We start from the raw sequence: 27377 nt of genomic DNA, 5'->3' as shown, positions 1-27377 counted from the left end.
GAAGTCTCATCACTCAAGCTGTTAAGATTATCTTGCTATGTTTAATTTTAAGCGACACTGTTATGAAAAACTACCCTTTAGTTTTTCATGCAACGGTGTTTAAAATTTTATTTTTTTGATTATCGAAGCATTAGGAATGCCCTGTTCCAGCTCCAGCATTGCTTTTTATGGCTGAGAATCATAATGATAAATGTTTTTACCTACTGAAACATCCTTGCTCTCTAAACCAGTAATTCAAATCATTCGCCTCTTTCAGAGGGAAGACTACACGCCTATGTGGATTTCTTAACCCACACTTGGGAGTAACTGCATAAGAGCTACTGTAACATCCCCTTCCAGTGTAGCATTCAAGTATTCGGCACCATTTGTCAAATCCAGCTGGAGTACTACACTTAAATTAAGAGTGTTGTGAGAAAAACAAAGGGGCTTTCAAAGAGTCACTGGACATCTGTAAAATTGTATTTAGTTCATTTTCTTAAATCCGTCCGACAATTTAACAGCAAGAGTAGCTAAGTTGAGATATGGAAAAAGACTATATATTCATGTCGGGCCTATCTTATACAAAATGTATAATGGGCAGATAAGATAATAGAAGAAGTGAGCACAATTCCATGTGATATCTCAAAGAATTGCTGAATACCAGTTCTATACAGCAAGCTCTTGTACGTCAATCATATGCTGCATTCAGGGCAACAGGAAAGACTGAAGGCAATGAACACCACTGAACATTTATGCCACATTAAACCACAGAAGGCAAGTGGGTCTGAAGGTACCTCATGTATTACATCACTTTAAAGCAATTCAGGCCTTAAAGTCCTCAGTAAGAAGAAAAAAATTTTTTTAAATTTCTTTTCTGAAATGTTTATTTGAGGGGTCAACCAAACTGAGTTACACCACTGAATTATTTTCTGTATCACCCAATTTCCCCTCATGATCAGCTTACTTTCCAAGGGGATAAGAGGGACATTAACAGGGAAACCCAGGTAATGTCCATGCACCCCCAAAATGAAATGCAACTGGCTATGGGCCAGAGCATCATCATCTACTAGAAAAGCATCCACAAAACGAGTAGCCGTTGACATTATTTCCTGAGCTAAACTTTTAATGGAGTCAGTGAATGGCAGCCTGTACTCTTCAAATGGAACTAGAAGACTTCCTTGGATGATAATAGCTCTTAGGTGCTTAAGCAAAGTCCACAACTTTCTGAAATCTCCTTTCTCATCACAATGTATTTAAATGAGTATCTTAGTGACTGAGGATGCTTCAGCATAACATGTACAGATACAAACAACATGAGTTAGAAGGTCATTCATTCATTCATGTATGTACAAGTGATAAATCTTTATTTCAAATCCCAAGATTATTTGCAGGGAAGAAACTGACACTGGATAAAACCACTATTTTAAATATGCGCCAGTCCTGCCATATTAGATTGTAGCCAAAAAATAAAAGCCTCTCCTTCTCAGAACCAGAACATAATTGGACAATTTTGTCCGTCCCTCATCTTGTCATGGATTTTGCTGTCAAGTTTGCTTTGCTTCCAAAATCCAAATGGCAGGTTTTGTTTAACACTTCTCAATCCCATGTGAGAATTACTTCCCTCACCTCGACGTCAGGGGATGCTTCAAAAAGGTATGACAGGAAGAAGAACGGGACAGAATAGCCATTTCATTCAGTCGTCTTTGTGCAATGCATTTTGGAAAAGGACTGTACTCCTACAGTAAAAGTTCAGCTGAAATATAAAAAGGAAATTAAAGTAATTAAAAACAAGTGCAATCATATTATGGTGCTCAGTCAGGATGCCATGTATTCTCTGAGAATAAAAACAAAGATTAGGTGACAGACATGAATGAAGTCTGAAAGTGACATGCAGGTCTGAGTGCCAACAATAGTAATTTTCACGTATACCATCTAGCGCTTTTCATACATGGGTCTCAAAATACTTCACAAAATGGTTACTCTTACATTTTGATGACAATGGGCTGTAACCTTTCATATTTAATACCGATACAAATAGTACACTCAATGTGCATTGCAGAGCAGTTTCAGAAAACCTGAATAACTAACTGAGAGAATGGAGTTGTAGCCATGTCGGTTGTAGCATATGGGAGGCACAAGGTAGGTGAGGTAATAGTTTTTATTAGATTAACTTCTGTGCATGAGAGAGAAGCGTTCCAGCCACACACAGCTTTTCTTCAGGTCTGGGAAAGGAACTCACAGTGTCACTCTAGAAACTCTTCAACTCCAACCACTATAAACAATTCACAAATGTCTCCACACTACAGCTTAACCAGGAGCTTATGGACATCATCAAATTCTTCCTCAAACACCTCAGAGCCAAACTTTGTAAACTCATTCTCCACACATCCAACCCAGGTACATTCTACATGCTTCAGACAGACAGACAGACAAGGGAACCCAGGCAGACCCATCATATCTGTCATGGGACTTGTACTGAAGGGATGTTGGGACTCTCAGAAGCCTACATAAACCACTAACCACACCAAGGGCCAACTTCCTCTAGGGTACAACCAAATCCTTTCATGAATGTTGCAACATTAAAACCTCCCTCAGAACACCACCCTCACCACCATGTTTGTCACTTCCCTATACATCAACATCCCTTATAATGACAGCATCACTGTCTGCCACAAATACTTACAAGATAATGGACAGTGGTCAGATATCCACCCAAAAGACAAAGGTAAACTCACTCATTCCATCCTCACCCCCTGAAGATTTTACATTCAACATTCTGTGCAAACCCTCAAAATTAGGATGCTAAACTCTTCATAGAATCACAGAATCCTAGGGCTGGAAGGGACCTCAGGAGGTCATCTAGTTCAGCCCCCTGCCTGAAGCAGAATCAACCCTAATTAAATCATCCCAGCCAGGATTTTGTCAAGCCCCAACTTAAAAACCTCTATGGATGAAGATTCTACTACCTCTCTAGGTAACACATTCAAGAGCTTCACCACCCTCCTGGTGAAATAGTTTTTTCTCATATCCAACCTACACCTCTCCTGCTGTAATGTGAGATCACTGCTCCTTGTTCTGCCATTTGTCACTACTGAGAACAGCCTCTCTCCAGGAAGCCGAAGGCTTCTATCAAATTGCCCCTCTGTCTTCTCTTCTGTAAACTAAATATCTTTAAATCCCTCAGCCTCTCCTCATAGGTCATATGCTTCAGCCCCTAATAATTTTTGCTGCCCTCCACTGAACCTGCTCTAATGCATCCACATCCTTTCTATATTGGAGGGGCCCAGACCTGGATGCAATACTCCAGATGAGGCTGACTAGTGCCAAATAGAGGGGAATAACAACTTCTCTAGATCTGCTGGAAATGATTCTCCTAATGCACCTCAATATGCTATTAGCCTTCTTGGCAACAAGGGTACACTGTTGACTCACATCCAGCCTCTCATTCACCATAATCCCCAGGTCTTTTTCTGCTGCACTACTACTTAACCAGTTGGTACCCAGCCTGTAAAAATGTTTGGGATTGATCACCTTGATGAAGAACTTCTGAACAATGCACCAAGAAACCAAATGATATGCCTGGTTAAGCAGACATATTAAACTCTCTTACAGACTTCTGCACAAGTTCAACCACCACCACCTTTCCATCAGTCACTGTCTGGAACAATAACACCAGCATCAACTTCCTGGGCACCATGAACAGCTTTAACAATGGAACCCTCAGACAAGTCCATACAAGAAACCCAGATACCACACCTACCTTTACAGAACCAGTACCTACCCCAAACACTCCAAGAATGGATTACCTGCAGCCAGGTGCTCAGACACCATAGAATATGCTCTGACAAAAAAAGTCCAGAAAAAACACCTTAACATACTCAAAACTGCCCCCACCCCCGCCCCCCGCACACCCCACAGACAAGTGGACTGAATCAAACTGTGCCACATCAAAATCTTCAGAGAACCTCCTTTAACACAGAAATAACTGCCTGCCCCAAACCTCACACCCTTAGTTATAACCTAACACCCCACACTGGAACTCATGAGATGTGTCAAACAACTGTAAACTCTACTTGATGGTGATCTGATCCTGAAATAAATCTTTCCTGAACCTTAGTTTCTGGTGTTCAAGCAGCCCCCTCCAAGCTCCTCACAGACCAGGATGCACGAAATCAGAACTGCACCAGACCCTGCCAGAACAGCGGATGCACCCCCTCCAGCCATAAACTCACTGCCACAGTGCTCAATCCTCTGCCCCTCCCCTCCCACACACATCTTCCAAGTTCCATGAGTCTAAACATGGCTATCATGATGTGGGGTAGCTCATCTCATTCACTAAGTGCACCAATATCAAGGAAGTGGGTGGAACCACACAATTACTATGCTCTCAATCTCACAGAGGTAAATGATAAGACAGATGGATCCTATAACCCGTGGGTGAACACTCTTCACAAAGTGATTACTTCCTATCTGATCTCTCAGTCCTCATCGTCAAGGACACCTGCACAGTGTTTTCAGGAGACAAGTCTTTGCTAGATGCCAAACATCATGGGCTGAACAGAGGAGATACCAGAGTTAGGACCTATTACAGCAATCTGAACAAGCCACCACCCTCTCTCTCTGTCTTACGACTACAGAGGAGTTTACCGGCCACCCTACTTTGAATGGTCTGTTGCTTCATAGGCTAACTAGTTATACTACACTATCTGTTCCCCCCTTGCATTTGACTGTGATGTAATCACAGTATGTTTCCCAAAGATGAAGCAGATCTGTGTGGGGCTTGAAAGTACAACTCTCTCAGCAACAGAAGTTGGTCCAATAAAAGATGCTTTAGCTCCCCACACTTCGTTTTTCCAACCTGGAGAAAGCACTTACATTACACTTCACATTCTTTTGTTGTTATAAAGGTTGGAATCCTGACTCTGCAAACTGGAAACAAAATGGAAAAAGAGGCCAGGGAAAACTGTAAAACAAAATGGATTTTTTAAAACAATTCCTTCAGCAGTATGTTTGAGGAGCTACTGAGTGTGTAGACAGTAAAAACATGGTACCTGCTTGAACCATCTATTTCTCCTGATGGAGGGCTTCAATGAAGGCTTCAAGTTTTTCCTGGATTTCCCGGACTTTTTCTAGAAAGATGGAAAAGACTGCCATTCAAATTTCTAGCCATTTTACTGAAGAGAGAGATTAAAAAACCCAACCACGAAGCAGAATGAAATCCAATGCTGTAAACTGGTATTATCCTAAATGTCTGAAGCATGGGATGCCTTTGTGTGCAGTTTCTGCATCAGATAATTAATATACTACTACTTCAGGCTGTTTTTAATTTGAAGAACTTTACAAGCATACACCTTTTTACCACAAATACTAATTTCATAATTTTGAAATGCAGCAAAGCAATCTGATACTGAAAGAACTTCATTTTGAAAAGCTCAGATTTCTGCTGGTTCTCGCACATCCAGTTCACAATGCTCCTATTGTTATACAGTGGACAGTATTATCCATTAAGTAAGGTGCACCAATTTCCACTCTTTTAGACAAATATTATTTTCCGCATTAGCAGCACAAACACCATTAATCATTCAAGAAACAGTTAAAAGCTAATGACCCAGCCACAGGTTGAACTGCAAGTGATCGGACTTAACGTGCAACACACCTGGTACAAAAGACCCACAATGTTTGCATCGAAGAATACTATCTGAGTTGAATATTGACTTATGTATTTAGTCTTGACCCCTAACACCTCAGCCCTGACCAAAAGGATGTAGTTAATTACATTCAATGAAATATACATAAGAACTAAGAAAACCCCACACCTTTATTTTCTACCATCACTATGTTCCTCTGTACACAGCTAGGAGCAAGCACCAAATGTGCTCACCGGAGGCAGTGTCTGTAGGAGGTAATGAGGACAAACAACAGTTTCACTGTTCTGCAACATAATCTTAATACTTTACACTAAAGTGTATAGATAAGTATGCTCCAATAAAGAAAAATTCTGCCACTGAAATAACGCTGCTCACATTTAGCATTCCAAACAGAGACAGTAAAACAAGGCAATCACTGTTCATTCAGCATCTCTTGGTGTGCTGCTGTTAACAGCCTGGAAATTTGACTCCATTGTCCACATGCCAGGTATGAGCATGTAGCTGCTGAGTTAATTCTCACCTTACTCTGCCAGTGACCTCAGGCTGCAGCTGGCTGGACCATCCTTTTGAAGGCCAGACATAGTTTAGTCTCCTTACCAACTTTGTCATGGGGGAGTCCAATGAGCAAAGAAAGGATCCGAACACCAGACTGCACTCAGGGATAGCATGTGCTGACTTGTGCTCATGGCTACCCTATGGTGGGCTTAAACTACTATAACATGTAAAACAAGCACCTATAGCACCTTTAAGACTAACTATTTTCTTTATTATCAGGTAATGAGCTTCTGCAGGTAAGACCCACTTCAGATATGAGTAGAAAAACTCAATTTCTACTTGAACACTCATTACACAATAACAATAAATACTTCAGTTAGTCTTTAAGGTAATACAGGACTGTATTTTTGGGAAGCTACAAACTAAGATGGATACCCCCACCCCAGGCTATAAATATGAAGCATTTCACTGGACACTTCAAGTGATCTTAGTATCTTAGTCTATACTCGTTCTGTACCGTGTACACCATTCTGGTATCAGAATGCCTTCCAAAGCTACAAATTAAATAATGAGATGTATGCTTTTCAGCTGCAGCTTCCCCCCCATTCCCTTATCCTCTTGTCCCTGTCTGGGAAAAGACACCTATGTTTGTTTGGTTAATTTGAGTGCATTCCTCAGGAGTGATCTATCCAGGGCAGCCAAGGTCTTGGTGCTTGAAACAGTCTTTTAGGTATCCCATGTCCAGATAATATCTACTCTTGCACACAGGGTGAATTCCTGACCCCTTTAAAGTTAGTGACACAAGTCCTATGGACACTACTAGGAACAGGATTTCATACTAAAGACTTTAAACATGACTGATGAGCCCTCAGTAAAAGCCCTGGTGCCAATGAAGATACCCTACTGCTGGATTCAAAACCAATGAATGGCTGTTTGTGTGTGGGGTGGGATAGGGCCCACAACACAGAAGTCTTTCAAAGGCTAATTTTTTATTATGCTTGACAAATGTATTAGGTTTTTTATAACAATTATTATATATATTATTCCCCAAAGCAAGAAGTGATCCTGAACTTTTTTTTAATTTGGATTGCTTTATTACATCCAACATTCTTTTCCTCAAATACGATTTTTATATTGATCAAGCTATTAGTCTCACTGAAAGCAGACAGAACTGCATTAAATGCAAATGGTTTTCCTGCTCAACCCTTGGTTAGTGAAAATGTTACAGTGCTGGAAATTCACAGCATCAGCGAAACCACAATTTATGAGTTCACCCTCTAAGAAAAAAAGGGAGTAGTGCTGGAAATGCCTACTTTAATTTTTAATCAAGGCATGTTAAAGTAACAGGATAGTCCGTATTTATTCCAGCAGACTGTTCTGTAGGCAAATAACTGACAACTGCAGACATACTAAAGATGCCTCCACAGTTATCGCAAGCACTTTTTTAATTTTTATACCTGGATAGAATTGAAGTGACTCTAACTGTAACAGTCATCATGTCTCCAACTTAACACTTAACAAAAAATCTTAAAGAAAGTAGTTAAACAGCCTGTCCAGAAGTTGTAATATATTCACGGCAAGTGTTGGAGTCATTGCAGGAATATAGCTTATTGCACTGAAACAAACATTTATCACCAGGCAGAAGATATTTCTGTGCAAAGTGCATAGTGCAGCACACAGCAACAGTACCGTTATGCAGTTTGTTTTCCATTTACTATCATGGCCAAAAGCGTATTTACGTAAATTTTAAATTCTTGGAGATACTAATTTTAACGAGCAACACAATTCAGTGACTGAACCAGTAAGTATGTCAGTACTTCATTCCATTTAACTTAAAACGACAAGATAGAACATATAAACTGACCAAACCAAAAACACGAGGTGAACTGCCTGAAACACATGCACGCACACACACACTCTCTTCTCCCCCTCCCCCAGCATGAGTCCGTCCCCACTTAAGCAGCAGAATTTCAGTACATTTGATACTGCAAATGGGTGTGTTACCAAAAACCTAACAGAACCTAAGAGTCTCTTTGGGTTTCAAACCATGACATTTCATGTGAGTACACATTAAAGAAAAAGCTATGACATTTTGAAGATCTTTATGTTGCAATATTGTATTATTTTAACTGAAAATTATTCTCAGACAAGATAAACTTTTAACCCGTTAAAAAGTATTTACTTCTCTGACAAACTGAACTTTCTCCAGAGTTACTGTCCAATGCTCTAATATCATATCAGGCTTCCAAGTGTTGCACTTCTGCCATAATTTACTTCAGAAGTGTGTACGATTGCTTTAATAGAGATATGGAGTTATGAATACATGATTTTATACCAGCTGTTAAACAGTGATCAAAATTCAAGTGAAACTAGCACAGGAAAATTACAACCAAATCCTTGTTTCTCGCTTTGGAACAATGAAATGCACAGGCCTACAAGCAATGAATGGCCATTGTACTTTCCATTTACCCAATGTTTACCTAAAAGATGAGCTGTTCCATACATCAATTCATTGCATCTCCTGATCTGGTCATGAATATTCCCATAATCCTTTCTCAACATCCCATAACCCTCCATTGACACAGAATGAAGAAATTCTTTATTCAGGAGGCTGGAGAGGCCCATTCATACTTGTTCCTTCTTTATCTCCACATGAAATGACACCGCTGCTCACTCATTTTCTTTTCATTAATCCTCTGATACTGACTCTAAAAGGTTCAAAACCAGACTAATTGATCAGTAATTAGGGTTTGAATATACACTGAATACCGAAAGACCCAGCCACGTATAAGGTTTACTTTTGCTGTTAACATCTATTTAGGAAGGAGGGGAAAAAAATCCCAAATATTCAGTCTCATAAAGACAGTCTACTTACTGGTCCCCACTTCTAGCTACATTAATAACATGCTTCACCAATCAAAGCCCTGCACTGCGTGCATGAGCAGTGCTGTTAAAACTGAAGCTCGTTACCTTCCAAGCAAAGATGATGAGGTCGGGGGGGGGGGGGTGCATAACCTAAGCAATATAAGGGAAATAAAAAACATTAAAATATTATGCAATTGGCACTTAAACTGGTGTAAATTGTTTCTCTGATGACAGAAAGCAAATGGTGTAAACTTTCCTCAGTGGCTAGAAATTCTCCACAGACGTATCCCTCTGGACAAAGATGTCCTGTTTACTAACTCTTCCTGGAGGATATAAATCTGTGTTGTTCAGTTTCTCAAAATAGTACATTTAACTAAACACAGAATATCTGCTGCCTTAATCTAAGCGATAATGTTGTACATCACTGGCAAGGAGACACACTTTTCAGAATAAGTGGTTTGATGATATGCCACAAACTCTGAAATGCAGACAAGTGCTTACTCCTTGTTGTACACCTCTGCTCCCTAAATCAAAGGTTCATATGAAAGGAAAACAATCCTCAAAAACCATTTTTCTGTTCGCCTATGAATGAACAGTTGTGTTGGAGGAAAGGGACTAAGACTGTACTTCAGGAACTAACCCTAATACTTAGACTTGACACACATTAGAAAGGAATCAATGCAAACATCCCTGCCTTGAAGAAGCACTTATTATTCCCATTCTGCAGGTAGGAAAATCAGAGAGGTAAAGGAATTTGCTGAGAAACCAGACATTTTTAGACTCCTATTTATCTAAGCATTTAAGCACACATTTAAGTGCTTTCCTAAGTAAAGACGCTTTTCTTTTTTTGGGAATTTAGAGGAATGAGCAAAAGGACGGCACAAAAACTTCCAAGTTTTAACATCTCCTCTGCAACTAAAATAAGCTGCCTTCCAGTCTTACGCATGAGAGACGGTCATTAGTCCACTTCCTTGCCCCTACAGGATTGTTCTCAACAGGATGTCCTCTGGTTCTTTGTTCAGGCTACTTTTTAAACAATCCAAGAAACTGGGCATTGCAGGAATCTATTCCTCAGACCAACACACCTCTCTGTCCAAAGTTTCCCCTGCTTTTCAGCCTGAATCTTTTGCTCAGTATCAAACTACAGCTGAAAAAGTTTATACTTTAAAAAGAGGAGGAAATATTTGCACAGCCATGACATATGCATGCCTCAAGTGAGTGACCACAAAAGACTGACACCCTTATGTTTCCCTGCTCAAATCCTCCGTTCCCCGCTCCCTCTTTTGGCATTTACTGCATCCTCACTTGTCCGTCAGTCTATCATTCAAGGTTTGATTCTACAGCTGGATCTACCCACGGCCCCACCAAAATCCCTGGTCCCGCGGCCCGCCAGGGACATCGGTTGGAGGATCCTCCATGGGGCGGTGAGCCCAGGCATGTACCTGGCGCAGTTCACCCCCTTCCCAGACACCTGTTATTTTTGCAACATGAGGGAGACCCTGGTGCACATCTATGTTGAGTGCGCCAGGTTGCAGCCCCTCTTCCAGCTCCTCCAGAACCTCCTGCTGAGGTTCTGGCTGCACTCTTCCCTGCATCTTCTGATCCTGGCACACCCCATCTGTGGCACCACTACGTTGCAGGACCTCCTCGTCAGCGTCCTCCTGGCTATGACTAAGGTAGCCATTTATAACACCCGGGAGAGCAGGCTGGGTGGGGCGGGGGGAGGCCTGCGACTGTGGGGCCTATTTCCGCTCTGCCATCCGCTCACGAATCCAAGCTGAGTTCCTTTGGGTGGTGTCCATTGGCTCTCTTGATGCCTTCGAGGAGCAGTGGGCACTGTCTGGGGTTCTCTGCTCGGTGTCCCCCTCTGGTTCCCTTGTTTTAAACCTTTGACCCCTACTCCCATCCCTGTTTTCCTCTTTAGTTGTCCCCCATACTTTGTTGAGGCAATGGAATTTTAATGAGTTCCCCCTCTTTCTAAGAGGGGCCTTTTAGTCCACTCCCTGGTTCCCAAACAAACAGATCCCCACCAAAATCAATGGAGCCCATTTATAGATACCTAATTGCAGGATTAGAGTCTGAGATTGTAAACTCCTGGAAGACTGAACCTGTCTTTTATTATGAACTTTGATAGAAGAATCCAGCAGACATGGGTGGACTATAAAATGACACTTATAACCCCCATAGATATAGGTTCTTATACTTTGTTATATTTTTCCTCTCCTTTCCCTTCTGACATTCATAGGGTTTGATCTTCCTTTTATCTGGAGTTTACTTTACACATCCAAATTTTAAATCTTTCCATCTATAAGTCAATTTTCTCCATTCCGGTCCCTGAATTCCTTCCATGCAAGAAGTTAGTGTGCTCCAGTGCCTTTAGACAAATCTTTGATTTGCTGTTGTAAATGCCACATCTGTCTGTTAGGGAGCAGAAAACCCAGTCCAGAGCCAGATTTGAAAGAGTGCTTAACATCAGGCACTTCAGAACTGGGAATAAGGTTCACGGGCCACAGGTGGAAGTGGAATTTTAATTTCTGGCTAACTAGGGCATTATCTGAGTTACGTATACAAAGCCACACTGAACAAAAATAAAAGGGACTAAGTGAAATAATTTCTTCTTGGTTCAGCCCTCTGTGCGTTGCTCTTCCATATTCTATAGGACCACAGCAAACTCCATCTCTTGCTAAAACAATGTGGGGCCAACATGCTAAACATAGTCCAAAAAAGTCAACTCCCAAAACAACCCCTAGGCTCACAAGTTACAAAACTTGCATCAACATGCTTTCCGCCACCTCAAAAGGCTAAGAGCTGCTATAATTTACTGATCACTGCAGGGTCATGTCCTGCTGAATTTTAAAACAATCCTTTGGAATTGCTCATCACATTTTTTGCTAGTTTCCTCTTGTTCACATACCATATTTTCCTCTGGATGTGTCCGACAGGAAAGCTGAAACTTTAAGAAAAAAGGAAAAACCACCCAGGCAGCACTTAAAGAGATAGAACATCATTTATCACCTGCAAAGACAGATTTACAAGAAGAGGCCCCCTCTGTTCCTTTAAGACTGAAAAACAGATGGGAAGTGAATGGACAGTCAACGGGTCAAGAAAACACATGGGGGGAGGGTGCTGCTTGTCTCCTGTATGTATATTCCCAGCACAAGAAAGAGGTCAAGATTGTAACTGCATGGCTGGGTGCTGGAAAGGCCCTTTCTTCAAGCTAATACAAAGACAAATGCTGTTCCTCATCCTGCTGTCAAACTGTTATAAATATTGGTTTGTCAAAAGCCCTTCAGTGGCTGAAGTTTTTAAAAAGAGACAAGAGCAGAAGGATGAATCATGTGAGTGATTCTTAAACAATTAGCTCATTAGTGTAATAAAAGCACTGCAGTACTGGAGAAGTTTAAATGGAATTTATAATAGTTCATAGAGTAAACCCATGAATCATTAAAAATACACAGACTTAAAATGCAAGCTTGCAGAAAAGCTAGTGTATCACTTTGTTGCTGGTAGCCAAAACAGTATGAATAGGCTGCTAAGGGGTTACATCTTAATAAAAATAACTTTCATTGTTATCAGTTTACTTCTCAACTCTATTGTATCATGCAATTGATTCAAATATACAGCCAAATTAAATGAATACTTTCAGCAAATTTTGAACATCTATCTATATTCATTGGTATTGGGTAATCATGACGCAAAAGCATTAATCAAATTTTTAAATAAGACTAGAAAGATAAAAACAGCACTACTGTATTTTCCTAGCTGGAGCCCAGAGGTACTGACAAAAAATAATCACATTTGCACTAAGTCATTTTTCCAGCCTTGGAAATAGGCCATTCTTTCTTAGATGCTCCTAGAATACTGGTAGTCCTGTTGGGGCAAGGAGGTGTTCTGAATGGCTGGTAGCATAAGAGATGATATTTTAACCATGGCTACTGATCTTATTTTCAGGGGTTAGTTACTGTCTCACAGCACTAAAACAAAAGCAAACTATACAGCACATCCATTTTATATATATCTCAGTATAGGCACATCTCCAAGAGTTGGTTTAACCCTGCTAGTTTTGTGCACTCAAGTTGCTCTCTGACGTCCTGCTGGTGAACGGACCAAGTACTTTAGTCTCAGAAGGGTAGCTGTATTTGCCTGTAGCTTCACAAAAAACAAGCAGTTCTGTAGCACCTTAAAGACTAACATCTTTATTTATTAGATAATGAGCTTGCGTGGGTAAGATCCACTTCATCAGATTTGGAGCAAAAATAAGAATACAGGGTTTATATAGCTGGGAAGTGGGGGATGGGGAGTAAGTAGGAGGAGAAGAAAAAACTAAATCACCATAGGAAGCATTAGGGGACCCTCCTTCCCCACCACAGACACACCATCTCTCTTGCACACTGTCTCTGTGTTTCTCAGGTGGATTCAACCACAGGAAAATTTACATACTCAGCTTGTATGCTATCAGCCAGAACTATGACACTAGGTCAAACACTGCACGAAACCAATGATAGGAATAGAATCTGAATAGACAATGAATAATCATCATCATTCAGGTCAATTTAACTACCAGCATTAATGATACTTTATCTTCAAAAATCACATTTGAACAAAATTATCAATTGCCACTTAGTAAAGAGTCTCACTTTTATTTCATGCAAGAGGACAGTGCAAAAGCAGCAGTGAGAAAACCAGAACAACAAGAAGTCCTGTGGCACCTTACAGACTAACAGATATTTTGGAGCATAAGCCTTCTTGGGCAAAGGACTGCTTCATCAGATGCATGAGTGGGGAGAACGGTGGTTTCCAGAGTGGTATTTAAAGAGTGGGGTAGTGAGAATAAAGAGTGAGAAAACTAGCTTATCTGAAGACAAAGCTACTTTCACAAAGTACTTCAGTACTTATTTTAACATTACTAAAAATGCTTTTAGGAAAAAAAAAAGACCACCATAAAACATGAATTGCACATTGTTCTGATTAAAGTGTAGACTGCTAATTAATCAACATCTTGACCCACACTGGCCCCAGGTCTGCAAACAAGCCCTTCTCAGCTAATGAAACTGTTTCAACAACACATTTTTTCCTCCTCTATCAAAGAGAACAGAAGCTGACTCTATCTCTCAGAGCAGTCCACAGGGCTCTACCGACCGGAAAACATGAAGTTTTCATCCTATATCTGACAACACAGAAGCACAGTATCAAACCTGAGCTAGCTAGGCTGAGGTGAAAACGACAACTACTGACACTAGTTATGTTTCTGTCAACGTCATGTGTCAGGTTCCATACCTTATAAAAGGGAGGTACCTAATGCCACAGCACAGTCATAAACAGATCTCAGAGCTCACCACAGGTTTCAAAATTTTCATTATGCACAGAATTAAAACTGTTAAAATGAGACAGAATGGACCCAGGAGATATTCTAGTTGCGTTGCTAATGCATGAGTGGAAGGCATACAGACAGTACAGTGATTAGAACCTACGGAGAATAGAAATGTCTTGAATCAGCTCCACAACAGCGGAAAGAAAACGGTCATTTTCATTCACTGTATCAGTACCTTGTGCCCCTTAACTGGAAAGGAAGAAGATGAAAAACAAACTAAAGCAGACTATGAAACACTATGTGACGACTCATCTGAATACATATAAGGGTTGAATTTCTACAGCTAATTCACAAAAGATTTATGAGTAACCATATTACTAAAAACAATTACCTGTTTAAAACTCAGTACAGCAATGTGAATATCAATCCTTATGAAGGATGCATTTTGGTCCTTAAACCAAAGTACAATTGTACTTACTAGTTACTTGGACCACAAACCAGTAAAGTCTATCCACAACACTTATGTTAAATTACATCATCACATGGCCGCATGAAACAACAAGAGAAATGTTTAGAGATGAACCATGATGTCTATCTTCCCTCTCCTGGCCAGGAATACAGAGTAATTGCTTAAGTGTTCCTGCTCTGAAAGATGTTACTTTAGTCTTTATCTTCTGTTTTGTTTTTATTGTCATATTAATTACTATACCACTCTACTTTATTTTATATTGCCTTCCATCTTAGAATCTAGGTGAAAAACCACCACCCAATATCAAATAACCTGGCAAAGAAACACTGACGCCTCCAGTCTTTTAGGACTTTTGTGGTCTTATCAATCTATTTCACAGCTCAACAGTTGTTGAAAGAAAAAGCTAACCCTTTGGCTCAACTACTTACGATAACTGTGCATTTCTACAAACACTACTATTTTTATAGGAGAATCAATTAATGATGTAAACGGTAGCTGTACGTATAACTGAGCCTTTTTTTAAATTAGTGCTCAACATTGTTTCCACCCTTGCAACATGCAGTAAATTTTAGGAAGAGATTAAATTTAGTTAATATAACACCAGAACACCACACATCAAAGGGTAGCTGACTGGACGAGGCCAAGATGAATAGGCAGCAAACAGATCTTCAGTCCTACAACGATTTATTATCATCTTTCTAAGCTGAGTTTAAATGATGGGCTGGGCTTGTTAAGAATGTGCTAGACTCTGTAAGGATCCTGTTTTGAACCTGGACATTAGCGCCTGGCTCTTCATCAATAACTTGAAGAAACCACAGCGCTGGGATTTTTGCCATCTGGGATTCTGCAGTTAAGAAAACCATTGCCCCATCAGAGGAGGTTTACAATTGATGTATGCCCTCCCTTGAGGATTACTTCCCTCTCTGAGAGGATGCGGCTCTTTAAAGCCCTTTCTGCCATGACAGAAAGCAGGAGCTACCTTATCTGTACTCTGACACAAGCAACCCTCCACATTCCTCTCACAACTGCTTTAATATTTCCGTTTCACACAGCTGTCCAAAACAAAGAACGGCTGAATTCAAGTCGCCTCTACTACTGCAAAGTACATTTGCTTTAGATGGGACCCTGCACTGGGCTACACTGAATTAAAATAAGGCAACGGTGACTAAGTAAAAATAATACCTATCTGCTCTCCACCTGAATGAAAGGGAGTAGGCACACTACACAAAAATAGCTGAATGCACTCCAGCGTGCATGTACAAACTATGTGTGTGCACTCACACGCATTCCTCCCCACAATTCAGCATGCATGCAGGGAGGGTTGTGAGGAAGTGTATCACATCTCCAACATTTCCGCCCTTCTTGATACAGAAGTGTAGATGAGCACTCAGTTTCTGGCTGAGACTGAAGCACAGACGAGGGTGTACAAAATAAAGAGCAAATTCAGAAACGACTGGGGCAGCATTGGTTTGTGGAGAGGAACCAGTGAAAGTTATGAAGAGTGTGAATACCAGCTGGAATTCACAGGCCTTTTCGGTTCCTCCCTTGCTTTATATGATGAGCTATCAGGGATAGCCAGGACTGCTGAAAGTTACTGAATTTTCAAATACAGACCTCGCTACTATCATCCTTGCTTTTGCTACCTCAAGATTAAACTACAGCAATGGGTTCTTATGAGGATACCCTAGAGCAATTAGGAAACTTGTGCATAACACAGCTGCCCCTTGTTAAGTGGAGTAACTCACTGGTTCCAAATTCACCATCCTCTCTTCGTTCAAATCTCTTCTAAAAGCTCACTTCTTCCACAACAATAATCAGTTCTAAAGATCTTTGTATGTTTGCCCTACCTCTGGATTTCCAGGTCCAAGTCTTCTTTAATGTCCATCTTTTGAAGTCCCTTCTGCTTGCCATTAGACCCTTTACCTCGGTCTTGCAGAATCCTAACACGTTGTTGACAAATATTTTAAGCACTAATATAAAATAAAAAAGACCAGCCAGACCTCTGTAACATGCACTGGTTATCTGCTGGTTTCCAGGCAAAGTATCGGTTTTGCCCAAGGGTGGCCAACATGTGGCCCTTGGGCCAGAATCCAGCCCACAGAACCCTTTCAACAGGCCTACAAAGCTGGCAGTGTGGCACCACTTTGATAGCTGGCTGTGGGGCATTAGGGTTGGCAACCTGTAGCTCCAGACCTTCAGGTAGCTCTTTAAGGAGCCATTTGCAGCTCTGGATGCTGCCACCACTGACTCCTCCTCCGACTCCTGCCCTGCCGAGCTGAAACAATGGGACTCAATTTAATTGGTTTAATGGCCAGCAGGGAGATGGGAGGCATCTTTCCATTAAACCAATTAAACTGAGCTCTATTATTTCAGCACTGCAGGGCAGGGACCCGCCCACACTGTAGGTGGGGAAAAGGAGTTGGAGAGCTGGGGCGAGCCATGCTGAGGAGGAGGTGGCAGTGGCAAAGGAGCAGTGGGAGTCGGGGCAGCAGTCGCAGTGCATGGAGAATGGGTCTCTGTTAGGTTAATCCTGGGTTTGGGGGTGAGAGGGATTAAGCCTGGGAACAGGGGGTTTGGGGCTATTTTGTATTCGGCCACTGGTTAATGTAAAAAATTGACGTGTAGCTCCAGATGTAAAAAGGTTGGCCACCCCCGGTTTTGCCCTAGTGATCTGAGCCCTTCCACAGAGAGAGACTACCCCACTACCCCATGGTTTTGACCAGCAGAGTTTTATCCGCCCTTATATATAGAAGGAATAGATTAGATTTAGAAGGAAAAGGATCTGGAGCAAATGGAGCCAAGAAAAGCCAAGGGAGAACAAGATTTTAAGGTCAACAGTTTGATGAAAGAGGAGGATGGAGTATATGTCATGCAATTGGGCCAGGAAAGGGCTCTCAGAGAAATATAAATATAGGACAGTTAATACCACACTTTTAAATTAGTTTCATGCAGCATTTTCATTACGCAGCTCATAGCAATGAAGAAAATAATGTATTATGCCACAGCAGCCCCCAAAATTAGCGCTAATGGACTCTGGCTCCCAGCTCCACTTAAGTGTATGACATTAAAAACAGGTGTGTTATAAACCACACTTCATTATAAACAGACATTCTACAGACTCCAGGAACATACTTATTTGGATGGAATTTAGCAGATGGCTACATATGACCCATAAACTTCAAACACCGGCTCCACAAAAATCTCTGCATTTTAATTACCACTCTAATTAGCTGGCTGATTGGTTGTTACTTTCACACTGAGGACATCCACTATTCAACAAATCAACATAATCAAGTACACAATAAAGGATATTTCCAAAATGAAATGCAGCAGAGGCTTAAATCCAATTCTAATGAATTAACAACACATGAAAAATTTAATACAGTGACTTCTACAAGCAACAAATCCCAGTGTCTGCCTGAGATATAAAAAGCAGAAGAGTTTTTTTGGACTATTACTTTAATTAGTCTAGATACAGTCGGACTTTCAGAAGAAAATAATTATAGCTAATTCTGTTCACCAAGAATGCATTTTAGAACTGTATGGAATTTTTGAAAATAGCCATAAGGTAGGAATTTCTTTTTCTGCACATTTAAAAGCCTTTTTTGGATTCGGTATGCCTTCACTGTAGAAAGAACCTTTCATTCGTCTGTGACAACTGCAGACATGTCAATAGCTTCTGTGCTGACAAAGCAACCTGGGGACTGACCTCTCCACACTCATTCTTGGTCATTTAAGAGTCAAGGTTCCATCAGCATTCTGCTGATCCCTCACCCTTCAACTGTGTTCTCCACCACAAATACGATCTGCATGGAGTTTTGTTCCTGTATTAGGGTTTATTTTATTAAAATACCTGAACTATGAGGGAACTCAACGTTAGGACCCCCAAACTGCAGGAAGATTGCTTACATACTGAATAATTCTTCTATGAATATGTACTGTGCAGAAGCTAGATTTTTAAGAAAAGTGTTATCCCCCCGCCCCCCAGCTTTCATAACTAAGCTCTTTTAATTAAAGGACACCCTAAGATCTCTATTAGGGTTCTTGTAGCAGAGAGCAGGGTGATATTTTGACACTATAAAGTCAATAGTAAAGTCCCTCTGACTTCAGCGGGGGCAGGATTTCACTCATCCTTTCATGTTTGTAGTGACAGCACCTACCACGTTGTGGGAGCCACTGCAATCTTCATCAGTAGTCTCTTAAGCTGCGTCTACACGTGCACGCTACTTCGAAGTAGCGGCACCAACTTCGAAATAGCGCCCGTCGCGTCTACACGTGCACGCTATTTCGAAGTTAACTTTGACGTTAGGCGGCGAGACGTCGAAGTCGCTAACCTCATGAGGAGATAGGAATAGCGCCCTACTTCGACGTTCAACGTCGAAGTAGGGACCGTGTAGACGATCCGCGTCCCGCAACGTCGAAATAGCGGGGTCCTCCATGGCGGCCATCAGCTGGGGGGTTGAGAGATGCTCTCTCTCCAGCCCCTGCGGGGCTCTATGGTCACCGTGGGCAGCAGCCCTTAGCCCAGGGCTTCTGGCTGCTTCTGCGGCAGCTGGGGATCTATGCTGCAGGCACAGGGTCTGCAACCAGTTGTCAGCTCTGTGTATCTTGTGTTGTTTAGTGCAACTGTGTCTGGGAGGGGTCCTTTAAGGGAGCGGCTTGCTGTTGAGTCCGCCCTGTGACCCTGTCTGCAGCTGTGCCTGGCATCCCTATTTCGATGTGTGCTACTTTGACGTGTAGACGTTCCCTCGCTGCGCCTATTTCGATGTTGGGCTGAGCAACGTCGAAGTTGAACATCGACGTTGCCGGCCCTGGAGGACGTGTAGACGTTATTCATCGAAATAGACTATTTCGATGTTGGCTGCACGTGTAGACGTAGCCTTAGAGTCATAGAATGCTAGGACTGGAAGGGACCTCAAGAGGCCACTGAGTCCAGCCCCCTGCCCTAATGGATCGTCAGAAGTGAAAAAGGCCTTGTAAATGCCTGTGTTCATTACAACTGATTTTCTTTTGTTTTATAATAATAGCTGCTTACTGAAATTACTTGTAAAGCCAAACCTTGCAGTGTAGCTGTGGCTAAGACTTTGGCCATGCAGCTCAGACAGGAAAAAAAAAGCTGCACCATTGTTTCGGAGCAGTGCAACATGCCAAGTAAGAAAGAGCAAGCAAGTACAAAATAAGAGACCTGCCCAGACAAGTGCTGTATCCTACCAAGGAAAGCAAACTAACATCTCAGAAACACATGCTGGCTGCCTGGGCAGCCAAGAAACAAATGCCTGCTGCCTGGACGAGGCTTAGGCATCAAACAGTAAGGAATAGTAAAACAGAGTGGAGGGCTGGCGTGGGACCTCTCCTACTTGCCAATCCTTACAAAAGCTGCCACAGAGGCCGGATGTTGCCATCTTGTGTTAGAAAGCTGTATAACACTTTCACTGCGATATGAAATTAATATTATACGGGAAATTTACTAAAGCAACAAGAAGTCCTGTGGCATCTTATAGACTAACCAATAATTTGGAGCACAAGCTTTTGTGACAAAGAGGGTATTCGCCCACGAAAGCTTATGCTCCAAATGATCTGTTAGTCCATAAGGTGCCACAGGACTTCTTGTTGTTTTTGAAGATGCAGACTAACTCAGCTACCTCTCAGAAATTTACTTGGGCCCTTTATATTCTGAATTATTATAGAACCATAGGATGAGAAGAAACCTCGGGAGGTCATCCAGTCCAGTGCTCTGCACACATGACAGGACCAAGCACCATCTAGAGACCATCCCCCTGACAGTTGTTTGTCTGACCAGCTCTTAAAAATCTTCAATTACAAGAGATTCCACAACCTCCCTAGGCAATTTATTCCAGTGCTTAACCACCCTGACAGTTAGAAACTTTTTCCTAATGTCCAAACTAATCCTTATTTTGACTGAAATTCTAAAAGAAAAAAGTCAGAGTGGAACTCTTGAAACAGATAGATAGTTCTGGGACCTACTGCACTGAGAAACCCTCGTGGCATTAATCTTCTACACAGTCACAGGTTCTGCCAGCTAACATAACTGTCATTTATTATGTTTTATGAAATAAATCACAAAAAAAATAGAGGGAATTCTGCACCACACTGCAAGATACAAGTCACCTATCTGCATTCATTTCTTTTCCACATAGGACTCCAATCTGTGGTCCAATTGTGGACAACAGCATTGCACAGATAGTTCTTCTAATTAGCCTAGTAGAAAAGGTCTGAAAGCTTGCACAAAGTGTCATACCCTTTAGCAGCTGCTTACCACTTTTACTGGTGCCTCCAAAAACTTTCTGCTGGCAACAGAATCCAGTGATCAACTAACACCCGAACAACACCACCACCACACTCCCAGAGCTCTAGTTTTAAACATGGAGTAGTTATTTGGTTGCTTTTTGAATTTATATGCATATCATACATACATACACATATTTCACAGAACTGGAAGGGACCTCGAGAGGTCAACAAGACCAGTCCCCCGCCCCCAAGGCAGGACCAAGCACCACCCCGACAGTGTTTTTGTTTGTTTGTTCTGTATTTAAATCTGCTTGCCCCACAGCCCTAAATGGCCTCCTCAAGGGCTGAACTCACAATCCTGGGTTTAAAATGCCAAAGGCCAACAGAGAAACAATATACTGAAGTGTCCAGCACTAACTACTTTGCTGAAAATAAAGCAAACTGAAGAAGAAATCACTATGTACAGGTACAATAAAATCAAAGATTACATATTCTCTTCAAAGAGACTCACAGACTAGCTCTTTTCCAAGTGGTAAACAATCAAATAACAGTGCGTCCTATCTCCTTTATTTTAACAGCAGAAATTAGGCTAGAATTATAACAGTAAACACAAAAGTTCTCTGCGCAGCTTGCAAAAGCATTAGTATGGATTTTACTTTGCTATCAATATATGCCACAGGGTTTCTTGTTAGCACAAGTGAGTGACACTGAAATCAAGCTTACAATGGAACAGAGGAAGAGACTGATAAGGTGTATTTCTGAGTGCAAAATTCATTTTATGTAACATTTTAAAACATTAATTCCTACCTGTCTATACTAATGCTAGTAGATCCTTCATACAGAGTGCAAATTTAAGGAGCTGCCCTATGTGATTCTAAGGGTTGCTATGTAATTTGCAAAACCACGAGAAGTCCTGTGGCACCTTGCAGACTAACAGATATTTTGGAGCATAAGCTCTTGTGGGCAAAGTCCTGTTTCATCAGATTCATGAGTGGGAGGGCGGGGGGGGGGGGCGGGTTCAGAGGAGGATTTAAAGAGGGAGACACACACAGTTGAAACTCCCTATTGCCCCTTCTGGATTCCATGTGAACTACAAATACCGACAAGTCAGAGGTGTCAGTTGCAAGAAAGCTGGATGTTTTGTAGCAGACAGGATTTAACCACTATCCTACAAATAAGCGAAGATTTGTATGTGTTTGTAGTCAAGCTCCATAACATAGGAATGGTCCCATCTGTGCCATTTTTTGCAGTGTTAGGGGACAAGTGAGTCAACAGCAGGGCCCACCAACTGCTGAGTTTGTAATCCAGAAGGATCATAAGTTCCCAGTTAGATAGGGAAGCAGACAGATCTAGATGACACATGCAACTTCTTCCTGTTTGCAAATATTACGCATAATTATGAGTAGCTCTAAAACTAAATTTACAGGAAAATAATCTTTGTGCTTTTTTCAGTGTAACACAAATCAAACTTCTACATCCATCCACGTACCAGATCATTTTGAAAATCACATTTCCCCCCAGTCAATTACTTTTCTGTCTTTGACTCCTTTTCCCAAGTGTTTCTGGTCCTACGACTTTAAGTTACTAATTTAATTTATGAAATCCAATCTCTCTGTGTTTCTAGGAGTGCCCCAGGTGGGGGTGCCTAGCAGTTAGTCCAGGCCAGGCTGTGAAGACTGGAGTTGTCTTTCTCCTGCATGGCTGCTCTTGGAGGTGAGATCAGACTCACCTTGAGAAGCAGCGCAGAAGTGAAAGTGGTGCATCCTCACTTCTGTAGTACAGTAGCCCCGAAGCTGGATTCAGGGCACCTCCAGCTAGGGCTCTGGGCACCCATTTGTCCCAGGAGCTCCAAATTGGTGATAGCCCATGGTTAATCCACCACTGGCCAGGACTGCTAGAAGTCCCCAGCAGAGGTTTTTCCAGCAGCTTGGGGAAGACTGCACCCACCTCCACCTCTGGGAACGGTATTTAGATTCCAAAGAATACTACAGCTATTACGAAGATCTCTGAAATGAATTATTATGAATACTGAGCTGCACAGCCACAAGTGCACTCACACTCCCTTTCCTTCCCCCAAAGATCTTTAGTACAATCTTCCATACTGGCTATACATTATACAGTTTGTGCTAACCTGTGTAAGGAATCAGTTCGTGAACAGGTTTTAGAATGTCTATAAATAAAACGTGGAAGGTAACATACTGTGAAAGTGTTAAGAGTCAGGCCTGAGTGATATTAATGAAAACACATGTAGAGCTAAAATTGCCAAGCCACCGTTTAGAATACATACATAAAAACATACATCAAATGAGAGTTTTGCAATTTATATGCCTTCTCATTATGAGGCTGCATCACCTAAGGTAAAATATGTAACATGCTATCAGTTGGTAGCTCAGAGCAGAAACAAGCCAAACAATAAAACATTTTCAGTGCTTTGGTGTTTAAAATTTGATGTAACATAGCAACAGTGCCTAACTTTTGTCCTCAGGGGACAAGTCCAGACATGTCCAGGGTTTTTAAATAAGCTAGGACTTCCTTTACAAGGAGAGCTTCAAATTAGGAAGCTAAATCTCCACTGGTGAATTAAAATCCAAACGTGTAAAGATTGCAGATTGTGACTGAGGATTTCCTTTCCTGGAGCGGTTGAGTTCTGTTTGCCACTTCATGCTCAGGGAGAACATTCAGGCCTGCTGCTATCAGAAAGGATCTCTTGGGTGTACGAACACTATAACAAAGAAAAGCATTCTCTGTACACCAAAGAGAAAGCCAAGAAATCTTCTCTCAATCATCTGCTCATAAAATTAGTGCCACTTAGCAATAAAAGCATGCACAAGAGAGCAGGAGAATGTTTCTGAGTAGACTGTGGAGCCAAGCACTGATGGTTTTAAAATCTTCCCAAAGGGACAATAAAACAGAACACGTCAGCATACATCAGCTTTCACGGTAACTATGCACCTGAGGAGGATTAGTTAATAAAAGCTACTTGTGGTTAGTGCCTGTGATCTGCAAGAAACACACAGATATTTCTTGTTGCTACATTTTATTGACTATAAATGACTGGATACCCACTGATCTCCACGTACTGCACTAACATATAAGCAAGGCCCTACCAATTTCAAGGCCATGAAAAATGTGTCAAGGACTGAAATAAGCCCTGCCCTATGAAATCCGATCTCTCTGTGTTTCTAGGAGTGCCCCAGGTGGGGGTGCCTAGCAGTTAGTCCAGGCCAGGCTGTGAAGACTGGAGGTGTCTTTCTCCTGCATGGCTGCTCTTGGAGGTGAGATCAGACTCACCTTGAGAAGCAGCGCAGAAGTGAAAGTGGTACATCCTCACTTCTGTAGTACAGTAGCCCCGAAGCTGGATTCAGGGCACCTCCAGCTAGGGCTCTGGGCACCCATTTGTCCCAGGAGCTCCAAATTGGTGATAGCCCATGGTTAATCCACCACTGGCCAGGACTGCTAGAAGTCCCCAGCAGAGGTTTTTCAGCAGCTTGGGGAAGACTGCACCCACCTCCACCTCTGGGAACCTCCTCTAGTCACAGGCAGCACAGTGCCTGAGGCACAGGCATGAGGGTTGAGAACCTCTGACTCCTGCCCGCTCCCCCAAGATCCTCTCTGGGTTAGAACCAACACAGTTACAACACTGTGAAATGTCAGATGTAAACATCTGACACGTTGAACTGGACTAATTTTAAAAGGACTGAACCCTCTGGCTGTAAAACTCACCATAATGGTGCAAGAATTTGGCAGAGAGAGAGAGAGTGGAGAGAGAGAGAGAAATTCCTACCACTACAATTCATCCTCCTCTCACTGGAAGTCTTGCTTTCCGTTTTAGATGTCTTGGGGAAAGAAACAGTCTATTTAGGCTCTGCCCTTAACTGAATGGAATGGGAAACTAGAGTGGTCTAGAGCAGGGGTCTGCAGCATGTAGCTCTTTAAGGACCTTCTTTGTGGCTCCTAGTGCTAAAATTCCAAGTTAAAACAAAAAACCTCCTGATTCTTTTTGATAAATTGTGAATGTCTAAAAGCCCAAAAATTAACAACTCATTTACAAATATCAAACCATAGGTGATCTTGAAATATTGGCAGCACCCCCTTTAATATGTGCAGTGCACTGTGGGATATGATACTGTATCTGTGTTTGATTGTGTTATTAATCAAGTCTTGATTTTGAAAAGAAAAAGGAAGCTTGCAGCATTCCTGCTGTGAAGGGCAACACACACTTTACAAAAGAAAACTAAAATTCAACATGACGAAAAACTGGCGTTATTGAAGTAGGTGGGAGTGAAAGTCAGGAAGACAGTGGCATAAACAACACACACAAAAAGTGTGAGGAAATAGAATACGTAGAAAGTTCGTGAACATCCTGCAGTAAACATGTATCACATTAAAAATCATTATCAAAACAAAAAGCAGTCAAGTAGCATTTTAAAGACTAGCAAAATAGTTTACTAGGTGAGCTTTCGTGGGACAGACCCACTTCTTCAGACCATAGTGGGTCTGTCCCACGAAAGCTCACCTAATAAACTATTTTGCTAGTCTTTAAAGTGCTACTTGACTGCTTTTTGTTTTGATAGTGTATAGACTAGCACGTCTCCCTCGCTGTTACTATAAAAAAATCATTGTGTGTGCTCTGTTCTCAAAACAGGGGTTACAAAAAGTATGGTTTGATGTTATTTATTAAAAAGCATGTCACATTAACATGCATTGTAGCTCTTGAATTACTGAGTGTTTTCCAGATTAGGAAAAAAATGGCTCTTCTTTCTATTTTGGTTGCCGACCCCTAGTCTAGAGATATTTTCCTGTATTTAACACTTGCATGGCTGTCACAGTTACCAATTTTTTACCTTTGGTAACATCTTGTTTTTACTTTTAAGTATTATGCAAGTGAGCAAACCTGTCTGATTCATCTCGGAATATTGATGACAGCCAAGGAGACTTTTCAGAAGCCCTCTTGCTAGTTGCAAGCACTTAGCAGCTGCCCTAAGTGATCCTGCCCCCCATCTATCCATCTCCTCACTGACTGTCCCCTGCTGCAATGACTCACCACCATTATCTCCACGGCCACTTCTCTGAGGTTACTTCCATCTCTTTTCCTCACCAGACAAAGGACGTAAGCTTATGCCTACTGATTTCTAATAGCAGGGTCAGCTTCTCTCAGTTAATGTTTCTAACATTGACCATCTTCTTTTCAGTCCAGGAGATATACAAGAATATTTGCCAATATCACACCTTCAAGACTTTAAGTTTCTTATTTTCTTAATTGTTTAAATGTTCTTCTTGTGTGCAGCACTCATTTACAAAATATCCTAAGCACTAAAGTTATAAGTAGCTTATTTTCTAAAAAACAATACCAGCTCCACAGCACTGAATACCAACTGATAAACCAGTGCTAGCAAAGACTCATGCTACAAGCTGAAGCTTTTGCAAATAAGAAAAATAAAGTGTAGGTATCAAAGCAGCAAAAGGAGTATTAAAAAGACAATATTTAGCAACAGGAAATGAACAGCACTTATTACTAATAAAGGAAATAATTTCTTCATTAAACACTCATACTCTACCCCGCAGTTTCAACACCAAACTGCTTCTAATTTTAATGTACGCAGCTTGAAGGCACAGAGGCAAAACCTGGATAAGCTCTACCAAAGACCATTTCACCTTCCAAGTACTATTACAGAAGGACTGACAACTTCTGAAGCAATGTGATACTTTGTGTTGATTGTTAGGTGCTAACAGCCAGGTCCAGCTCACTGCTATTTCACACAGATGCTAAACTCAAGGAACACTAAAGATGTGGACCAGGCCACTTCAACCTCCAAAGTTCTCATTCACTACAATCCTAGAATACTGGAGTAATACCTTCTATGTAAGACCCCCCGCCCACTGCCTCTATCTACATTTTTAATTTAAAGGCAACACAAAAGGTTCTCCATGTAATCACACAAACTGGAGATGTCAGCAGCATGCCCTTCTATTAGCCCACACAATTTGTTTTTATACACCATTGCTAATGCCAGCTACCATAACTTTTGCTAAAGAAACACATTTTAAGAAAATATGGCAGCAATTATATACTCAGTTTCCTACGAGAATAGAACTGCTTGGCTGAGTGACGAAAAGCCGATATCCTACACGACTCATACAAAAGCCAAGTTAAAAGAAAATTACCTAGTTGCAAAGTCCAGCACCTGAAATCAGGAAATGCCAGAATTAGGGTTTCCTATGACCTTAATTCGGCCCCTAATGTGCACTGTAACAGTCTTCAGTTATATGAGCCAACTTTTTTCACAATACATTTTCCTCCCTCCTGGAGGCTCCACTCTGATTGCAGGTCACTAGAGTGAGGTATGGGGTCACTGTGAGC

At 41.5% G+C, this 27377-nt stretch overlaps 1 protein-coding gene across 5 annotated transcripts in view; it reads right to left on the bottom strand.

Moving 5' to 3' along the window:
• Nucleotides 1–1326: 1326 nt before the first annotated feature.
• OPA1 (OPA1 mitochondrial dynamin like GTPase) overlaps nucleotides 1327–27377 on the bottom strand; it is an 86890-nt gene continuing 60839 nt past the window's right edge. For all 5 annotated transcript variants that reach the window (XM_075003943.1, XM_075003945.1, XM_075003944.1 and 2 more), the window contains 2 exons: nucleotides 5031–5108; nucleotides 1327–1732 (listed from right to left, as the gene is read on the bottom strand). In XM_075003943.1, the coding sequence (XP_074860044.1) occupies nucleotides 5044–5108 (65 nt within the window). In that variant the 3' untranslated portion in view covers nucleotides 1327–1732; nucleotides 5031–5043. The remainder of the gene's footprint in view (nucleotides 1733–5030; nucleotides 5109–27377) is intronic.

The sequence above is a fragment of the Carettochelys insculpta genome, chromosome 10 (assembly GCF_033958435.1).
Source record: "Carettochelys insculpta isolate YL-2023 chromosome 10, ASM3395843v1, whole genome shotgun sequence".
NCBI classification, from domain to species: domain Eukaryota; kingdom Metazoa; phylum Chordata; order Testudines; family Carettochelyidae; genus Carettochelys; species Carettochelys insculpta.
This window is presented reverse-complemented; position numbering and strand designations above follow the sequence as displayed.